The 15,916-nt window shown below is 43.0% G+C and overlaps 1 protein-coding gene and 1 long non-coding RNA gene across 2 annotated transcripts in view; one reads left to right on the forward strand and one right to left on the reverse strand.

Moving 5' to 3' along the window:
- carmil3 (capping protein regulator and myosin 1 linker 3) overlaps positions 1-15,916 on the forward strand; it is a 41,605-nt gene that overhangs the window by 20,713 nt on the left and 4,976 nt on the right. The window contains 18 exon segments of the mRNA XM_007550787.2: positions 158-245; positions 740-912; positions 1,451-1,519; positions 1,900-1,993; positions 3,146-3,244; positions 3,348-3,467; positions 3,548-3,661; positions 3,738-3,913; positions 4,028-4,115; positions 4,214-4,333; positions 7,935-8,001; positions 8,119-8,306; positions 8,598-8,677; positions 11,235-11,408; positions 12,836-13,028; positions 13,116-13,791; positions 14,983-15,077; positions 15,306-15,432. Of these exon segments, the coding sequence (XP_007550849.2) occupies positions 158-245; positions 740-912; positions 1,451-1,519; positions 1,900-1,993; positions 3,146-3,244; positions 3,348-3,467; positions 3,548-3,661; positions 3,738-3,913; positions 4,028-4,115; positions 4,214-4,333; positions 7,935-8,001; positions 8,119-8,306; positions 8,598-8,677; positions 11,235-11,408; positions 12,836-13,028; positions 13,116-13,791; positions 14,983-15,077; positions 15,306-15,432 (2,741 nt within the window).
- The window catches only part of LOC107836070 (uncharacterized), a 21,788-nt gene that overhangs the window by 1,667 nt on the left and 4,205 nt on the right, over positions 1-15,916 (reverse strand). The window contains exon 2 of the long non-coding RNA XR_001661915.1: positions 12,608-12,613. This is a non-coding gene — a long non-coding RNA (uncharacterized LOC107836070). The remainder of the gene's footprint in view (positions 1-12,607; positions 12,614-15,916) is intronic.

The raw sequence follows: 15,916 nt of genomic DNA on the forward strand, positions 1-15,916 counted from the left end.
TGTGTGTGTGTGTGTGTGTGTGTGTGTGTGTGTGTGTGTGTGTGTGTGTGTGTGTGTGTGTGTACATGGGCTGCATGTGCCAGCTTGAATAAACACATCAATAACTTTTTTTTATCGTTTTTTTGGAGGCGGCAGCCACCAAAATAACTCGCACCAGCCTCGTTTTGTGTGTCTGTCTCCACGGTTTCAGGGTTCTGGATGAAGTCTTGCAGAAGCTGGTTTCGCTCATCCAGGAGGAGGAATGCGTGAGTGATGGCTCTGAATTTAACGACAGTCAAAAAACCCCCCCGCTGTTCTCAGTTGTTTTTGACCGAGTCTGACGTAAGCTCAGATCACTTGCCTTCGTTACTAAAAGATGTATTCGGTGAAAGTGTCGTTTTCTTTTTGCGGCATATCAGTTTTTGGGGTCGTATCATTGTTTTATGATGTTTCGCTGTGGATATGTCACTGCGATGAATTATTGCTACCCCTCAGTTAGCGCTGTGGACATAGTTTCTACTTCACTACTCACACATATTGTAAATAATTCATGCATACAGTGCACATAGTCATGTTGGCAAGCTGTCACATCAATATGCACTAAATTTAACTACCGCGTTTTATCCTCAAGGCTCCATCTCCCACTGTTTCCTCTCAGTTTTTTGTTTCTCAACTTCATTTTTAATGCTCCCCCCTCTCCCTTTCTCTCTTCCCACACGCTTGACTTTTATTTGGTGCTTTCTTCTTCTGCCCCCTGCAGGCCCTGCAGTCTCTGTCCCTGGTGGACTCGCGCTTGCGCTCCCGGGGGACGGTGCTGGTCAACGCATTGGGCAGCAACACCTGCCTGAGAAAAGTGGACCTCAGTGGAAACAACATGGACGACATCGGGGCCAAGATGCTCAGCAAAGCCCTGCAGATCAACACAACGCTCAGGTGAAGGAAACTACACGGAGGGGAGGGTTGTCTGTGTTTCTTTTTGTTGTTGTTGTTTTACATTGTTTACAATATAGACAGCGTTGGAAAATCGCTGTCTATATTGAAAAACCCCTCAAATATTTTTCTTTTCATTTTTCCATGTTTCAGCCACAAACTTCAACACGTTTTATTAGATTATGTTTGTAATATACTGATGCAAAGTAGTGCAATTAGGCCTGTCACAATAACAATATTATCGTTTATCGCAATAAACTCCGGGACAATTTATCATCTAGTAAAATTTGTTTTTGTGACAGGGCCTGAGTGCAACGTTAGCTCTGACCAGCTTCCCTGTCTGTGTCGACAGAAATCATTCCCACAGCATAACCCTGCCACCACCACATGTCGTCAGTGGTGCTCCGTGAAATGACGATAAAATACAATAAATTTTGTGGTTCCGACTAGACAAAATGTGAAGAAGTTTAGGGTGTGTATACTTTCGTAACACGATTTGATTGTTTTTTATCTCTCTCCAACTCACACTCTCGCCATGCAGGAGCGTGACATGGGATCGCAACAACACCTCCGCTGCAGGATTTCTCGATGTGGCCCGAGCCCTGGAACAGTAAGAACTGACACGGCCTGCTTGTTTTGTGGAGATGTTTGCTGCAGTCATCAGTAAGAGCCGTATGCCTTATGAGTCCATGTACGAATACCTCAAAGGACACTTTGCCTGCTTTCTTTCTGGTTTTACCTCTCTGAAAACTGCAACATGAGCAGGTTATTACTTATTTCGTCTCACTATCTGACATGGTCCAGACTCACCTCAGGGCCACGGAGGCCACGGCTGCACAGATCAAAGCTCTACTCAGGAATATTTTGGGGGCGTGATATTTTGCAAACCCTGGAACCTCTGAGCCAGTTTAAATTTCTCTTCTCGGTCCCATAGTGTCTGTTTTAATAACTTGACCTTTTTGTCTTTCTCTGCTCCCTCCTTTCTTTTAGTAATTTCACCTTGCAGTACATGCCTCTGCCCCTAAGTGACATCAGCCAGGCGTACCGCAGCGCTCCGGAGAAGACAGAGCAGGCCCTCACTAAGGTTGGAGTGCAATAACTGTCTGGATGATTTATTGACTGATGGTTGATAAAAAAAAAAAAAAAGTAGATGTGCCCTTCCGCAAAGAAGCACACCTCTACTTTAAATTGGTGTTGTGCTTTTGGCCAAAATACATCAAGCACAAATATTCTTTCCAAACATTAATCACCACCTATCTTTAGATCAGTCACCTGTAGGGAATGGAGTTAACTCTTTCCACACCGTGGGAGTGGCCGTACTATGTGTTTTCCAGGCAGAGAGTACCATTTTATAGCACAGTCAAGTAGCTGTGTTAATTTCAGTTGTTATAAAAATGCTTTATATATATCAAATATTACTCAAATGAAACCTGACTTTGTATTTTCACGCCATCAAATTGGGCCTCTGTCTCTTTAAAAACTCCGCCTTCAGGAAGTCATCACAACATCCGTCCTCTATTAACCCTTTAATAACGTTTTTACCAGTGTTGCACTGAGCAGTAGTTCATACATTGAGCTCAGCAGATGTGTAGTTCCACCAGGTGATTGCTTATTGCTGCTGGCTAGTCTGAAGGAGCTGAGTGGGAGAGTTGTGAGGGAGGTGTTGCTCTGTGGGGGGGGAAGGAGTAAATTTCAGAAATTTTCTTAAAAAAAAACAAGAAAATCTTTGAGCTCCGAAAGTTGAACATTTGCTAGAAAAAACTTTGAAATTTTGAGATTAATCTCAAAAAATTTCTGGAAAAAAAACAGGACATTTTTGAGCGTGAAAAGTCAGAATTTAGCTGGGGGGGAAAAAAACCACTAAAGTTTTGAGATAAATGTCAAAATTTCTGGGTTTTTCTCCAGAAATGTACTCTTCCTTTTTTTTCCCCATCTACAATGGCCTTAACGCGCCATCTTATTAATCTCCTATCAAAATTGTGAGGATTTTTTTTCATAAAATAATAGAAACAGCCCCGGGTGAAGTAATATTTTATTGTAAATGTGAGGTGGGGGCTTCCTAATGAAAGTTTTTCAAATATGAACTCATAGTTATTGCGACTCCCATGGACAAAAGTAGCATGACATAAGAGAAGACTTTTTATAAGCCAAGTCAGCTTACACTCAAGCTCCTTCTATCGTCTGTAAAAGCTCACTCTGAACTTTGACCTTTCCGCCTGGTTTTGTCGCCTTGCAGATCCAGCGCGCTCTGGTCAGGAACAACCAGACGCAGCGCTTCTCCCAGCGGCAGGCTCTGCGGCTGCACCAGGGCTTGGTCACCAGCACCGCCGAACAGGTAGCTCCTTCTATGAGGGATGTTTTTTTTGTTCTTTTTTATTTCGAGTGTCTCATGAGTGTCTGTGCCACCGTCACCTCAACCTGCCCTGTGTGTTTCCAAGGTGATGGAGCGCCTCTGTGTGCGCGTCCAGCAGCAGCTTTGCTTGTTGCGAGGCGCCGGAGAGATGGAGGAAATTCAAGCCGCCAAACAAGTCCTGAAAGAGGCCAGGAACTCTCGAGCTGTGAGGGATACGAAATGTTTATATGCGTTGGTCTACGTTTGGTCTGAGTTTGAACGAACCCTCCCCCGATGTCTCCCCAGCTCTACCCTTCGCTGTGCGAGCTGGCCCACGTGCTGTCTGTGGACGGGCCAGTGCGGCAGAGATTGGACTCCCTGGCGGGCGAACTCGCCAAAGCCGCCGATAAGGAGCTGCAGGTAGATCCGAGAGCTTTCTTTCGCCTTGCCCTCCCTGACGGATGATAGAGTTCGTGACAGTCGCCGTCCGTTTCAGGTGATCGTCGACTCCATGGTGTCACTCTGCCGCGAGCTCTGTCCTTTATCATCCTCTGCGGCGGAGAGATTAAGCCCTCCGCTCTCGTCCGTCTCCGAGCGGGTGTCCATCCCTCGCTCCGCCATCCGCACCGCCCTCATGGAGAGAGCGGCGCAGGACATTCACAGGGCTTTGGAGTAAGAGCAGCAAAGCAGTCGTGAGTTTGATAAGCGGGGGCCATTGATTTGCTCTCACCTTTACTAACCGCTTCTCATCTGTCTCTGCCTTGCCTCGCACTCCATCTTCTTCAGAGAAGTGAAGCTGTCCGTGGTTTCCTATCTCACCAACTCCATCGTGGACCAAATCCTGCAGGAGCTCTACGCCACCCACAAGACCCTGGTAAACACTGGCCCCCTCTCCGCGAAAGGGTGTGAAAGAGACACAGATTGATTGTACGAGTGAGTGACAAAAGAGTTTAAGAGTGCCGTGTGTCTCAGACCCGGCAGGTGTCTCATCTAAAATGCTGGGAAGGGACGTGTGAAGATGGGACTGCGTGGAGTTTTAACAGACACAGAGACTCCCTGGACATCACAGATGAAGAGCTCAGCACCAGCATAGTGAGTGTGGACATTGTGTGTTGCTGCGCGTGTGTGTGTGTGCCTGTGTATGTGTGTGTTATCATTTTTATTTTCTCTGGAAATGTGTCATACTTACCTCACCCACCATCGATTGTTTCTTTCCTTATATGTTTTGTTTACTATGGTCGCTTTGTGCAACTTAGGCAGAAATGCACCGATCAATCTTGCGGCCGATTGTCCATAATTTCAATTTCTTTTCAGGAAATTAAATTATAAATAAAAACAGTATTCTACGTACTGCTGCTGGCATTCCTGCCAGGAGAAGTCATTAATTATACAAAGCATGAGCAGAGGCAACGTCACACTGTGTGTGAGAGAGTGTGGTGACTGTGTGACAAAGTTTTATCAACTTTATTATACAACGTAACGCTAGCTGCCCAATCGCCAATTAGTGGCAGCTACATTCTTCCATAGAGGATTGGTTCTCAAATGTACGACCCCGTCCCACAGTGAAGTCATGATATTTTAAAATAGGGTTACAAAAGGAGTCAAACGTCTGTCATGTTTTCCCACTAAAGGAAACATTCCCATTCCCATTCGTTTATCGTTCTTGCAAGTTTCAAGTTGGGAAAAATTGGAACGCCTCCTGAAATCTCCTGAAAGTTCCAACCCCAAAATTTCAACATGGCTGCCACATGTTAAAAAAAGGGACAAATATTTGTTTTTCTTTCCCATGGCTGGGAAAAAGTAACTAAAAAATTAATAATTTTGTTCTTGCAGCTTGTTCTTAACTCATTCGCTACATTTCTCTTTTGGTGTCCACTCACTATGACATACAGATGGCGCTGTAGAAAGGGGCTAACTCAGAGTTCAATATATTAATTCTTGCCTGAACAAACTTTGTTTTGCCACCTCAGTTAATTCCACGCCCTACACTTCCTTTTTAACGGCACGCTAGCTCTATTAGAAATTGATACAGTAAATAGCAAATATCCGTCTGTGACAACTCCCACACTGAAGAGTGTTCGTTTTTTGCATGCCTGATAAAAGCTTCAGCCTTGTCACCGGTCATCAAAAACAGCAGAACCTTGTCAGTTGCCAGCCTGTTTCTTGGACCGTCTCTTATTTTCTGATTTTTTTGTCAGAATGAATTGAAGAAAAATGGCACAATCAGCATAAAACCTCGAGAGTGGTAGGTAGGTACCTGTGAAGTGGAGTCTGCTTCCTACACACAGCTTAACCCCCTGACAGCAGCAGTCCATTCTTGTTTTGAAGGTTTTGCCTGCAGCCATCTTTGCAGGAAACGTTGTTTTTCTTTCCTTGCCAACAGTCAATCGTGAAGAGATTTAAAGAATTTTGCTGAGCTACACTTTTACCTCTAAAATAATGTACTGCAAAAGTAATTTTTTTCTTGTAAAGTCTGGGAAATTGGAAAACTATCATTTTTTTTCCTCCCTTCTCCCTCCAGCATTTGTTTTGTCTCTGTCAAATCTGACTCCCATCAGTTTTAATTCAGCAGTCACTAAGAGTTTTATTATTCTCTCCCTTTTTCTGTTTTTCTCCTCCTTACGTTTTCTCTTACAAAGTCAAGTACTTACTAATTCTTATTTTTATTATATTTTGCAGTTGTAGAGTCAGAAATTACCGTTATCCTACATAATATCCCCCTCGGTTAACATGTCGAGTAAATGACATTGTTGTTCTCGTTTACAGCGTTTTTAACAGAAATTAAAAGCAGCGCCTCGGTCCTGTCAGAGCCGTCTCAAATGAAGTTTTCAGCATCTGAATTATTATTCCCACTTTCCTGACAGGACCGCCGCAGCTAAAGGTCAGAAACGCTGAGAGGGCCCAGCTCCTCCGCTGGAAACAGTTTAACAACACTTGAATTGATGATGCGTTGTCAATTCGATTGTTTCTTGGCCTTTAGGAGCTTGCGCTGATTGGAGTGATTGAAACGTAGCATTTAAGAGGCCTGTTATTTCTAACAACTTGCCACACTGACATCAAAGAGTCGGGCTGTGTGCATACATGAAACGCAGCAGGCTAAATATTAAACACTTGTGTGCTAAGCTCCTGGTGTTCACTGCAGCTGAATACGTTCGTCTTGTTTTTTAAATTTCTCTGGTTCATACTCAGACTGGTTCCTACAAATGTAATCTGCCCAGACAGCAGGGTTGTGATTTTGAAAATTGTTTATGGTTTTCACATCAACTCCCGGCTTTTTGCTGTTTGTGCTTTATTCATTAATTGATGGTTTATGTTTGAATCGCAGCTCTGTTGAGTTAGCTTTAGCAGTCAGATCGAATAACCTCAACGTGGAGAAAACGACAATATTTGTCACCAAAGTTTGAGTCACAAAGTACTATTTTTAGGCTGAGCTAGCTTGACTTTCTCCAGTGAAAAAGGTCCAAGTTACCATTATGGCTCTCAGATAACAAGGTAAGTACTTTAACCACTTTTAGACTTGCTTTTTAAACTTATCTCTAAAGAAGAACGTTTTAATACTGTCTGAATTAAATCAGAATGGCTGTAATGGAGGAAGTATGTGCTCAATCTGATAAAGAACGAATCATAAATGTCTGCTGACACAGGAGGAGAGCGGGTTTGCATTAATAAGACAGCAGTTCAAACCTAGGGGGCCTCTCAAGAATCAAACAGGAGGTTTTTTGTTGTTTTTTTCTCATTTTTCCTTTCAATTTCCGTTTAGTCTGGTCATGCTCTACTCGTCTCAGTGTCTCTCTCCTGAACCTGTCAGGAATTCAAAGTATTTTATTTGCTCTAAACGTAAACACTTCCATTCCAAGCATCTCATTGGGAAAAGCTTCAGCCGTGCTGTGAGCCGTGTGTGTTGTCGTGTCTGGAAAGGTTGAAATTGAAAACTTGAGTGCCTTATGCACAATCATTAGCTGAATTAATCAGAAAGTTAATCAAAGTGGATCAGTTGGAGCCCGAGCATTCAGCATGCTGAGGTAAGTCAATCTGCAGGCGCAGCATCTGCGTAGTGTAGCATAAGATGAGTCATCGACTACGTTATTACAGGGTCATTGTTGCGACAATTAATAAGATAATTAATTGTCTTATTAATTATCTTATTAATTAATAATAACGTGTGTGTGCACGTATGTCTGATGCATAAATATAATATTTACTAAAATCTATCTTTTTATGCTATTGAAAGACGGTTCGCAAATGGTGTGCGCTAGTGTGATGGTATGTAAAGCATTTGAAAGCATATTGTAGCAGATTGTCATGTCAAGGAGATCAATAAAATGTCTTTTAAAATATGCTGTTTATTTTTGGACCTTTTGGGTTTCTGTACTTTGCTCTCACAGCTGACATGCTCTCCACGGTGTCAGAAAACTCCTTGTTCATTCTACCATAACTTTTTAACCACATTTTTAGATCTCGCAGGTCTTCAGAGTTGCTTAGAGATCTTTTTTATTTCTACCCTTCCTCCAACATGTCAGGAGTGGATTATTCATTGATCCAGCTGTTTGTTTGTTCATTTGCTTTTTATATATCCGAATCATTCTTGCATGTTCTCTCTCTCAAGGAGGCTTTATCCGGTGCCTTGCTTTGTTTACCCAGAGGATGACAGGATCTTCCCCCTTCTCTCTCTGTCTGCTTTTCATCCTCCCAGGACACGATTGCCATTAAGAAGCGCAGCTCCAGAACGAGGAGAATACGACCTGTCTCCACCAGGCTGAGTGAGTACTCACCCACTTATATTTCCCCCCCATTGAGCTCGGCGTGCATCGCGTCTTTGACTCCAGGTTTGAACATCTCCTCGTTGCATCTCCTGCCCTCCGTGTCGCCACCGACAGGCTTGTGTGACGACTCCAGCTCCTCTCCGCCTCCCTCTGTGCCGTCGTACTCATCGCCGCTGTCCCACTCGGCGTCCTGGGAAGGCCTGTCGGAGCTGCCCACGCAGGGTCTGCCGCTGCACCACGTGACGCGCGTTCGGCCGAGGCCTCCCCGGAGGCACCGGGGAGGACACATCACCGCGGAAACAGTAGGGACAAATCTTTTCATCATCGCCATTAAATTTTCCATTTTTTATTTTTCTTTTCAAGCTCTGTATTTAACTAATGTTTCCTGGCATTTCGACTTCTGTCTTTGACAAATACAATCTATCGAATGGATTACGTCATCTATATCTATATCCAGTGCACTGCATTTGTTTTACTGCGTACATAACTTTTACAAACGAACCCAGCAGAACTAGCCTCTCTGAGGGGAGTGTGTGTGTGTGCGTGTGTGTGCGTGTGTGTGTGTGTGTGTGTGTGTGTGTGTCTGTGCCCAGCACTGCAGTGAAAACGGAGGAACAAGCCCTCTGGATGACGGACTCCCAGATTTTTATACAAAAAGAGTTTTACCTGACAGGTAAGGGACGCTTTGATGTTTCCCACCCCCCGCCGTGGAACCTCCACTAACAAAATGGCCACACACCTTACAAGCTTAGCCTGCACATTCGGTTTTCCACAAGCTACTGCTGCCGCTTCGTAGATTTTATTTCCACTTTCGACGTTTCGCAACACATTAAAAATGAATGAGCTCTTTTGAATTGCTTGAGGAGTCCGTTAGATTGGACATTATGTAGCAACAAACAAAGTTAACTGAGAAGGTAGAAAATAATTTCTGAAATAAACAATAAAATAATGCGAGGATATAAAAATAATAGAAGAAAAAGTTAACATTTCTCCTAAGGAAAATCCAACCAGTCAAAAGGAGCATCAAGGCCCTGATTTTTATACAAAAATACAAAAACAATTTTATACAAAAAGCTAAAAAATGCCTCTGTTTTTTAGCTTAACTGCATCATCTAGAAGCTGCTGGCTGCTTTTCGATGATTGTGCTGTTGATAAAACTTGGTGATGTAGCGGATCTTGGAGATAAGACGTGGGCAGACGGCTAGGAATTGATCCTGTAACAGATGAGAACCAGTGGAGTGAAGCTAACACCACTTCTCTTGCCTAGTTCCCGAAGGAAAACTTGATTTATTTATTCTTTGCAGTCCTTTTGCCGCCTGCATATGAGGAGTGGATACAATGAGTTACAGACATATTGAGGTGATGTGACCAAAGTTAAGATGGAAAAAACAACTTTTTTATGTAATGTGTCAATTGCACAGAGTATTATCATTTGTTCTGCTAGAGTGCCAGTTAAACAGGCAGAACTCTGAACAACCGTACTTTCCAAAAAGCCGTACCCACCTAAAGCATTGAGGAACTGAGCTTGTTCAGGTTCCATGCTGACTTTCCAACCTGCTAACTTTGTTTTCTTTTATTGCAAATAAAAAGAAATAGCGCTGATCCACTCATCAGGAAATTCTGTGCTTACTCCAGAACCCTCACTTGCTTACCATTAAACCAGTGGTGTCCAAAGTGGGTCCTCGAGGGCCGGCATCCTGCATGTTTTAGTTCTCTCCCTGGTTTAACGCACCTGGATCAGATGATGGCTCATTAGAGGCCTACGAAGAACATTGACAAGCTGGAAAGGTTGTTACTACCAGCAGGGAGAGAAATGAAACATGCAGGATGCCGGCCCTCGAGCACCGACTCTGGGCACCCCTGCATTAGAGGGACTTGAAGCCATGAGCACTGTAGAGCAGAAAAGGAACTTTAGGAATAATAAACTTTAGGAATAATAACCTTTTAAAATCACAGGCAGTAACTGTGCAGTATATTTATGTAGAGGACCAGAGAAATAAAAAGCAGAATAGATTTATAGCAGTGCAATCATTTAGAGACCAGAACGTCCTGCTGTATTTGTTCAATAAAAGGCAAGATACAGTAGATAGACCTGAATAGGAAAGGTAACCTTGCATGATTTCTCCTTTGATTTTGTGCTTTGTGTAAAATAAAATACAGTTTTCGAGGTTTGTTGGGCGGCTCAGGGTAAACAATGTGATGTTACAGACCGTTGGTGTCACCTGGCAACTAAACTCCCCAGCCTGGATAGCTTGACTGATAATCAGCTGCGAGGGTAGCCTAGCGACCCACGTGTTGTTTTGCTGATGAGGTTGGCTTCAATTTTCTTGTCCGATGAGGTATTTCATGCTACCAGTTTGAAATAAATGAATGAAAATTGGTTGTGATTTGTTCAAATGCTCCGGCTCACATGAGATTTCGGCAAAAAAAAAGAAGAAAAAAAAAAAACGTTTTTGAGCACCAGTAGAAAGTTTTGCTTTCAAGCTGGAGTATTTAAATCAGAAACAATTTCTTCTTCTTTTCTTTTAGTATTTATCTTTTTCAAAAGGCTTCTATAAAGTATTTTGGTAATTGTTTCTGATTCGAATCCACAACTGTTATTCAAATTCAAAAATCATCCCAAAGGGAAATTAAATGTTGTTATAGATTCTTCAAAGAGTTATTATAGACGCTGATGGGTGTGGCAAGGAAGTATCTCTTGTAGCAGTCTGTGTTACAGCAAATTTGAAGCAGCCTCTGACTGAAGACGCTCTGTTGTGCTATGATAGTCTCATAAAAAATTTTGTAATGTCACAAAAAAAGGACTAAATTAAGACAAATATGGTTGTGATTTAAGTGTGACTTTACTTAAAAAAATATGATTTATTTTTCTAGAAAAAATTGCTACAATGAAAATTATTAACATCAGTATATATATATATATATATATATATATATATATATATATATATATATATATATATATATATATATATATATATATATATATATATATATATATATATATATATATATATAATAGAGCCATTATTGTTGTGTCCTTAAGACACGTATCCTAGCAACACCCCTACTGCAGCAGCAGAGCAGACAAACAGGCGACCCAGATGGCCGTGATGAATTCGGTAACATCTTAACAGAAGGGGCTCGTGTGTGAACCGACAGGATGACTGTGTTGAACTGGACTGTGTGTGTGAGAGTGTGTGACATGCAGCCTTTCTCCCCACTTTCAGTCAGCTTTCCTCCCTGCATAAAGCACACTCTCTGAGGAGGAAGAAAAGGAGGAACATGCTGGCCATCTTTGGCTTCCGTAAGAACCGCAGCCAGACCCTGTCCAATCAGGGGCCGGAGTCGGAGGTGGAGGTCTACGGAGATGGGTGCCACACAGTTGCTACGGCGCCCACAGGGTGAGACGTTTTCCACAGACACATAAAAAAGACTTTATCCAGTAGGAATGGCATCCCACCACTATGTCCCTTAGTTATGCACCAAACATCTAAGGTCTTACTAATCAAGCAACTTCTGAAGACAATAAGTTGCAACAGATTTTGCTTCAAGGTATCAGAGCTTTTAAATGTCTAAAAATAATGGGGGAACTATATTTAATTTTCCTGTCACTTCATATCTATGCACAACTTTTTGTTAGTCTTTGACAAAAAATAATAGTAATAATAATTTGGATTAAAGTTTGTGGCTGTAACACCACACGATAGGTTCAAGGGGTATAAATACTTTTTCCAAAGCATTTTATTGAACCACAGGCTCAGAGTTTCTAGTGGTCAGCTCTTTTCGGTTTTCTCTGTGAAAATCCGCTGCTCTGAGCTGATAAATTCTTAACAAACGCTGCTCTGAATCTCCATGTTTCCTGTGTTGACTTAAGGACTCACTGAGAGCTGCCAGTGCAGCAGCAGGCTGATGTCACAGTGTTTGCACAGGTGTGGATGACAGCTGGTGGCTCCGTTTTGGATTCAAAAGTCAACTAAGTAGTTAGAAATGGCCTCACTTCTCCTTAGGCGCAGATTAGGCAAGAAAAACTCAGATCTTTATCAGGAATAATGATACCTCTTAATTATGCTGTTTGTATCCTAATCAGTATTCATACATTGAGGACATTATTACATATTATCCTGTATTTTTAAGACTCACAGTGCTCTTTTACAGCACAATAAATTAACTATGTTATTTTCAGTTGTTATAAAAATGCTGTGTGTGTCAAACATGAACAAAATTTGACTTTGCAATTTGACGCTTTGTATTTGGGCCTCTGTTTCTTTAAGAAGCTCCTGTTCTGCCTTCAGCTCATCATCACCACAACGTTCCTCCATTAAGCCGTTTACAAACATTCTTCAGAGCATAGGACTGGGAAGTAGTTCCTATGATGAGATCAGCAGGGATTTGATGATCGTTGCTGCCGCTAGTCTGGAGGAGCTGCATTGAAATAGGCGGAGCTTTGTGAGACCAATCGTTTACGCTTCCCGAATGGTTGCCACAGGAGATTTAAGGGTTTCCCAGACATGCATGAAAAATCAAAGCAGCACTCCAGTCATGTTTTTGATGATAGAATAATATCATAACATGATACAAAACTCAAAAAACTTGATTTTACATAATACTCCTCCCTCTTATGCACTCTACACTGTGCAGCATGGTAGTGGCAGCATCATGTTCTGGGAAAGCTGTTCAGGGAAGCTGCTCAGAGCTGATGGGACGTAATGAGCTAAATACAGATCTATCCTGGAACAGAACATGTTAGAATGAACGAGCAAACACTTTTGCGACGCTTCGTAGTTTCATCTGCTCAGGTTTTATGTCCGGTGTACGCGCTCTCTTTTAGGACAGCAATGGAGAATGTATACACACTCCTCCAAGCTCCACAGCCGGCCGCCAAGTCTCCCAGCGACGGGGCCGACGGAAAAATGAATGATCAACAGGGAAAAGGCGCTCTTATCCTGGGTCCACCACCGGTGCCGGGGATCCCTCACCCAGGCGTGGGGGGAGGAAAACACCCCTTCTACTCTCCCCGAGAGGTACCGCGCACCCCTTCCTCTCACTCTGGTTGCTCATGCTTTCACCGCGCTCAGTCTGTTTCGCCTCTTTGTCTTGTGTTTTGACAGATCCCTGAAATGGACGCCGTGTTCGAGCAGCCAGTGGAGATGGATAAGTACTGGGTGGACGACAAACAGCGGACAGAAGTGCTGGAGGCGGAAGCGGACTGGATGATCGAGAGCCGGCCGGGTGAGACACCGTCAGAGAGGCAGCGTTTCGACGAGAGGAACCCCGGAGAGCTGAGGGCGTCCGACAGACAAAGCGACAGGTACTGGACCGAGAGCAGGCCCGTGGAGAGGCAGTGGACCGTCGACAGGCACACCCAGCGGCAGATTGACAGGAAAATAGAGAGGCAGTGGCTGGGTGGCAGGCACATTGAAAGGTCGTGGTCTGAGAGCAGACCCGTGGACTTACAGGTGGACAGTCAGTGGACGGGGCGAAAGCAGGACAGACAAGTCCAGGCGCTTCATTTGGCTCAAAGGCCTCTGCCTCCGTACCCATCAGAAAGGACGCCGTCGCCCAAACAGGAGGGGGGCGACCTGTTGAAGAGTAGCACAGAGGCAGCAGCCATCGAGTGGCATCCCCAGGACCTGCAGGGAGACGGAGGGGGTCCCGCAGATGGGTGGAGGAGCAGCGGAGAGGCAGGGGGAGGCCGGAAACCAGAACCCCCACCGCAGAGCAGCAAACCCAATGTGACCCGACTGCGGCCGAGACACAGGAGGGAGAGTTCAGACGCCCTGCCAGGTACAATCAATCAATCGGTTTATTCACTCGATTTAAGGCAGTGATATGTAAAGTCCACTTTTTTTGAGCTTTACAATGTTATAATCCCTAATTAAAAACATAACTGAAGTGTTGCTTTCATTCTTTCATGCATGTTTGAGAAATCCTTTAATCTCCCATGGCAACCATTCAGCTGTGCACAACGCTTGGTGGGACCTAGCCCCGCCTTTGAGGTGCAGCGCCTCCTCGGAGCTGCAGTTTCCAACCTTCCACCTCACAGAGCAGCCGTCCCTCACGCCACCGTGACTCGGCTCCTTCAGACTAGCAGCAGCAATTAGCAAACTCCTGGTGGAACTGAGCATCTGCTGAGATCTTCACAGGAGCCACTTCTCAATGCAACGCTGGTGAAAACGTTGCGAAAGGGTTAATAGAGGAGCCATGTTGTGATGACTTCCTGAAGGCGGAGTTTCACAAAAAGCAGGAGTTTCTTAAAGAGACAGAGGCCCAACTTCAAGCCTCTTTCTTAAGCTTAAATTTCTTTTAAACTTAAGACCAAAAACGTTTGTAAATGAATTGGCAATAATCTCTTTCTAGTGTTAATAGCATTTATAACTTAACTAAATCTCTTAGTTTCAAGATTTTTGATAGAATAAATAATTTATTAGTCTGTTTTCTGGCATTCATTTATATGAAATGATTTTATATAAAGTGTCACAAGCAAAGGTTTGGTGATGGTTTTATATGTGCCTATGCAAAACGTCAGATATGGAACAACAAATTAATAATATAATGCCTGGGAGTGTTGACAGTTATGACACTTTTTTTTTTTTTTGCTTTATTTAGTAGTTCAATGCCTTTGCATGGCTTCTCCTTTATGTATTTTACATGAGATTTCCAGTTAAATGTATGATCCAAAACAACCTCTGAAATTTTAACTTCCTGTTCTCGTTCCACTGGATTATCACCAGCAGACATAATAATAGAATCATCTATTTTTCTGCTGCCAAAAATCATAAATTTTGTTTTATTCCAGCTTATTGCTAACTTATTGTACATAAATCACTCATTAAGTTTGGATGTCACAAGCCAAACGTTCTGTAATGTTTTTTTAAATCATTCCCAGAACAAAATGATCCCGGTTGGTGCGATCATAAAGCAGATTTGAGTTTGGCTTCGATGACAACAAATTTCTCTTGTGATCGTTTGGCACAGAGGAGGAAGGCGATGAAGAGAGGGATGCTGGGAAGATGGAGAGGAGAGAGAGAAGACGAGATTCCGAGGGTCAGCCACCTCCCATTCCCGAAAAGGTGACGAAAACAGAATGTTTGACCTGCTGAACGGTATCATACTCTGTGGTGAATATCCACTCTGCACATTCTGATGTCGTGTGACTTTGGAAAATAAGACATGAATAATGCGATTCGTGGTTAATGAGCTCCACCATGAGCACAATTCAAGGTTTAGATTTTAAAATGACAGCTTTTCCCGGAGGGTAACGGATTTTCTCATTGCCGTTGTTGAATTGTGCCTCGCAGCCAAAGACCTCCTCCTACGTGACCTTTTCTAAAGAATCGGCTAATGAAAGGAACTTACCTCCTCCTCCGGTGCCGCCTCCCTCCATCAAGCCAATCCATGGGCTGCCAGACAGAGCAGCGAGTCAAGGTACCCGCACCACAAATCCTGATTAGCAGAGAGAAGCCAGGATTCAGTCTGAATGTATCCGAACAGAGAGATTAGCACCTGTAAACCGGGTCTTACGACGAGCAATCTGACTAACAGAGGGTTTATCTGTTTACTGCCAAATTATATCAATCAGTCACTTCAGTTTCTTGTGGAAATTCATGTAAAATGAACTAATTCCAGCATTTTTTGTGCACTAATAATTGGGAGTTTATTGCAGATTTTTCTCAAAAATTGTCAAAAACATTCTTACTTGTACTAAACAGCTGCCTCATCCTTAATTGATGTCAGATTATAAAGTCTATGATCTATTCAGCGAGTAATAAAAAGTCACATTTACTAACAGTAATAAGCGCAAATATTTCCAATTTAGTACCACAAACACTTTGATTTTCATTGCAAAAAAAAATCACACAAAATAATCACAAAATCCCAGAGGGACTGAAAAGATGTTCAATAATATTAT

The sequence above is a fragment of the Poecilia formosa genome, unplaced genomic scaffold (assembly GCF_000485575.1).
Source record: "Poecilia formosa unplaced genomic scaffold, Poecilia_formosa-5.1.2 Scaffold37, whole genome shotgun sequence".
Lineage (NCBI taxonomy): Eukaryota > Metazoa > Chordata > Actinopteri > Cyprinodontiformes > Poeciliidae > Poecilia > Poecilia formosa.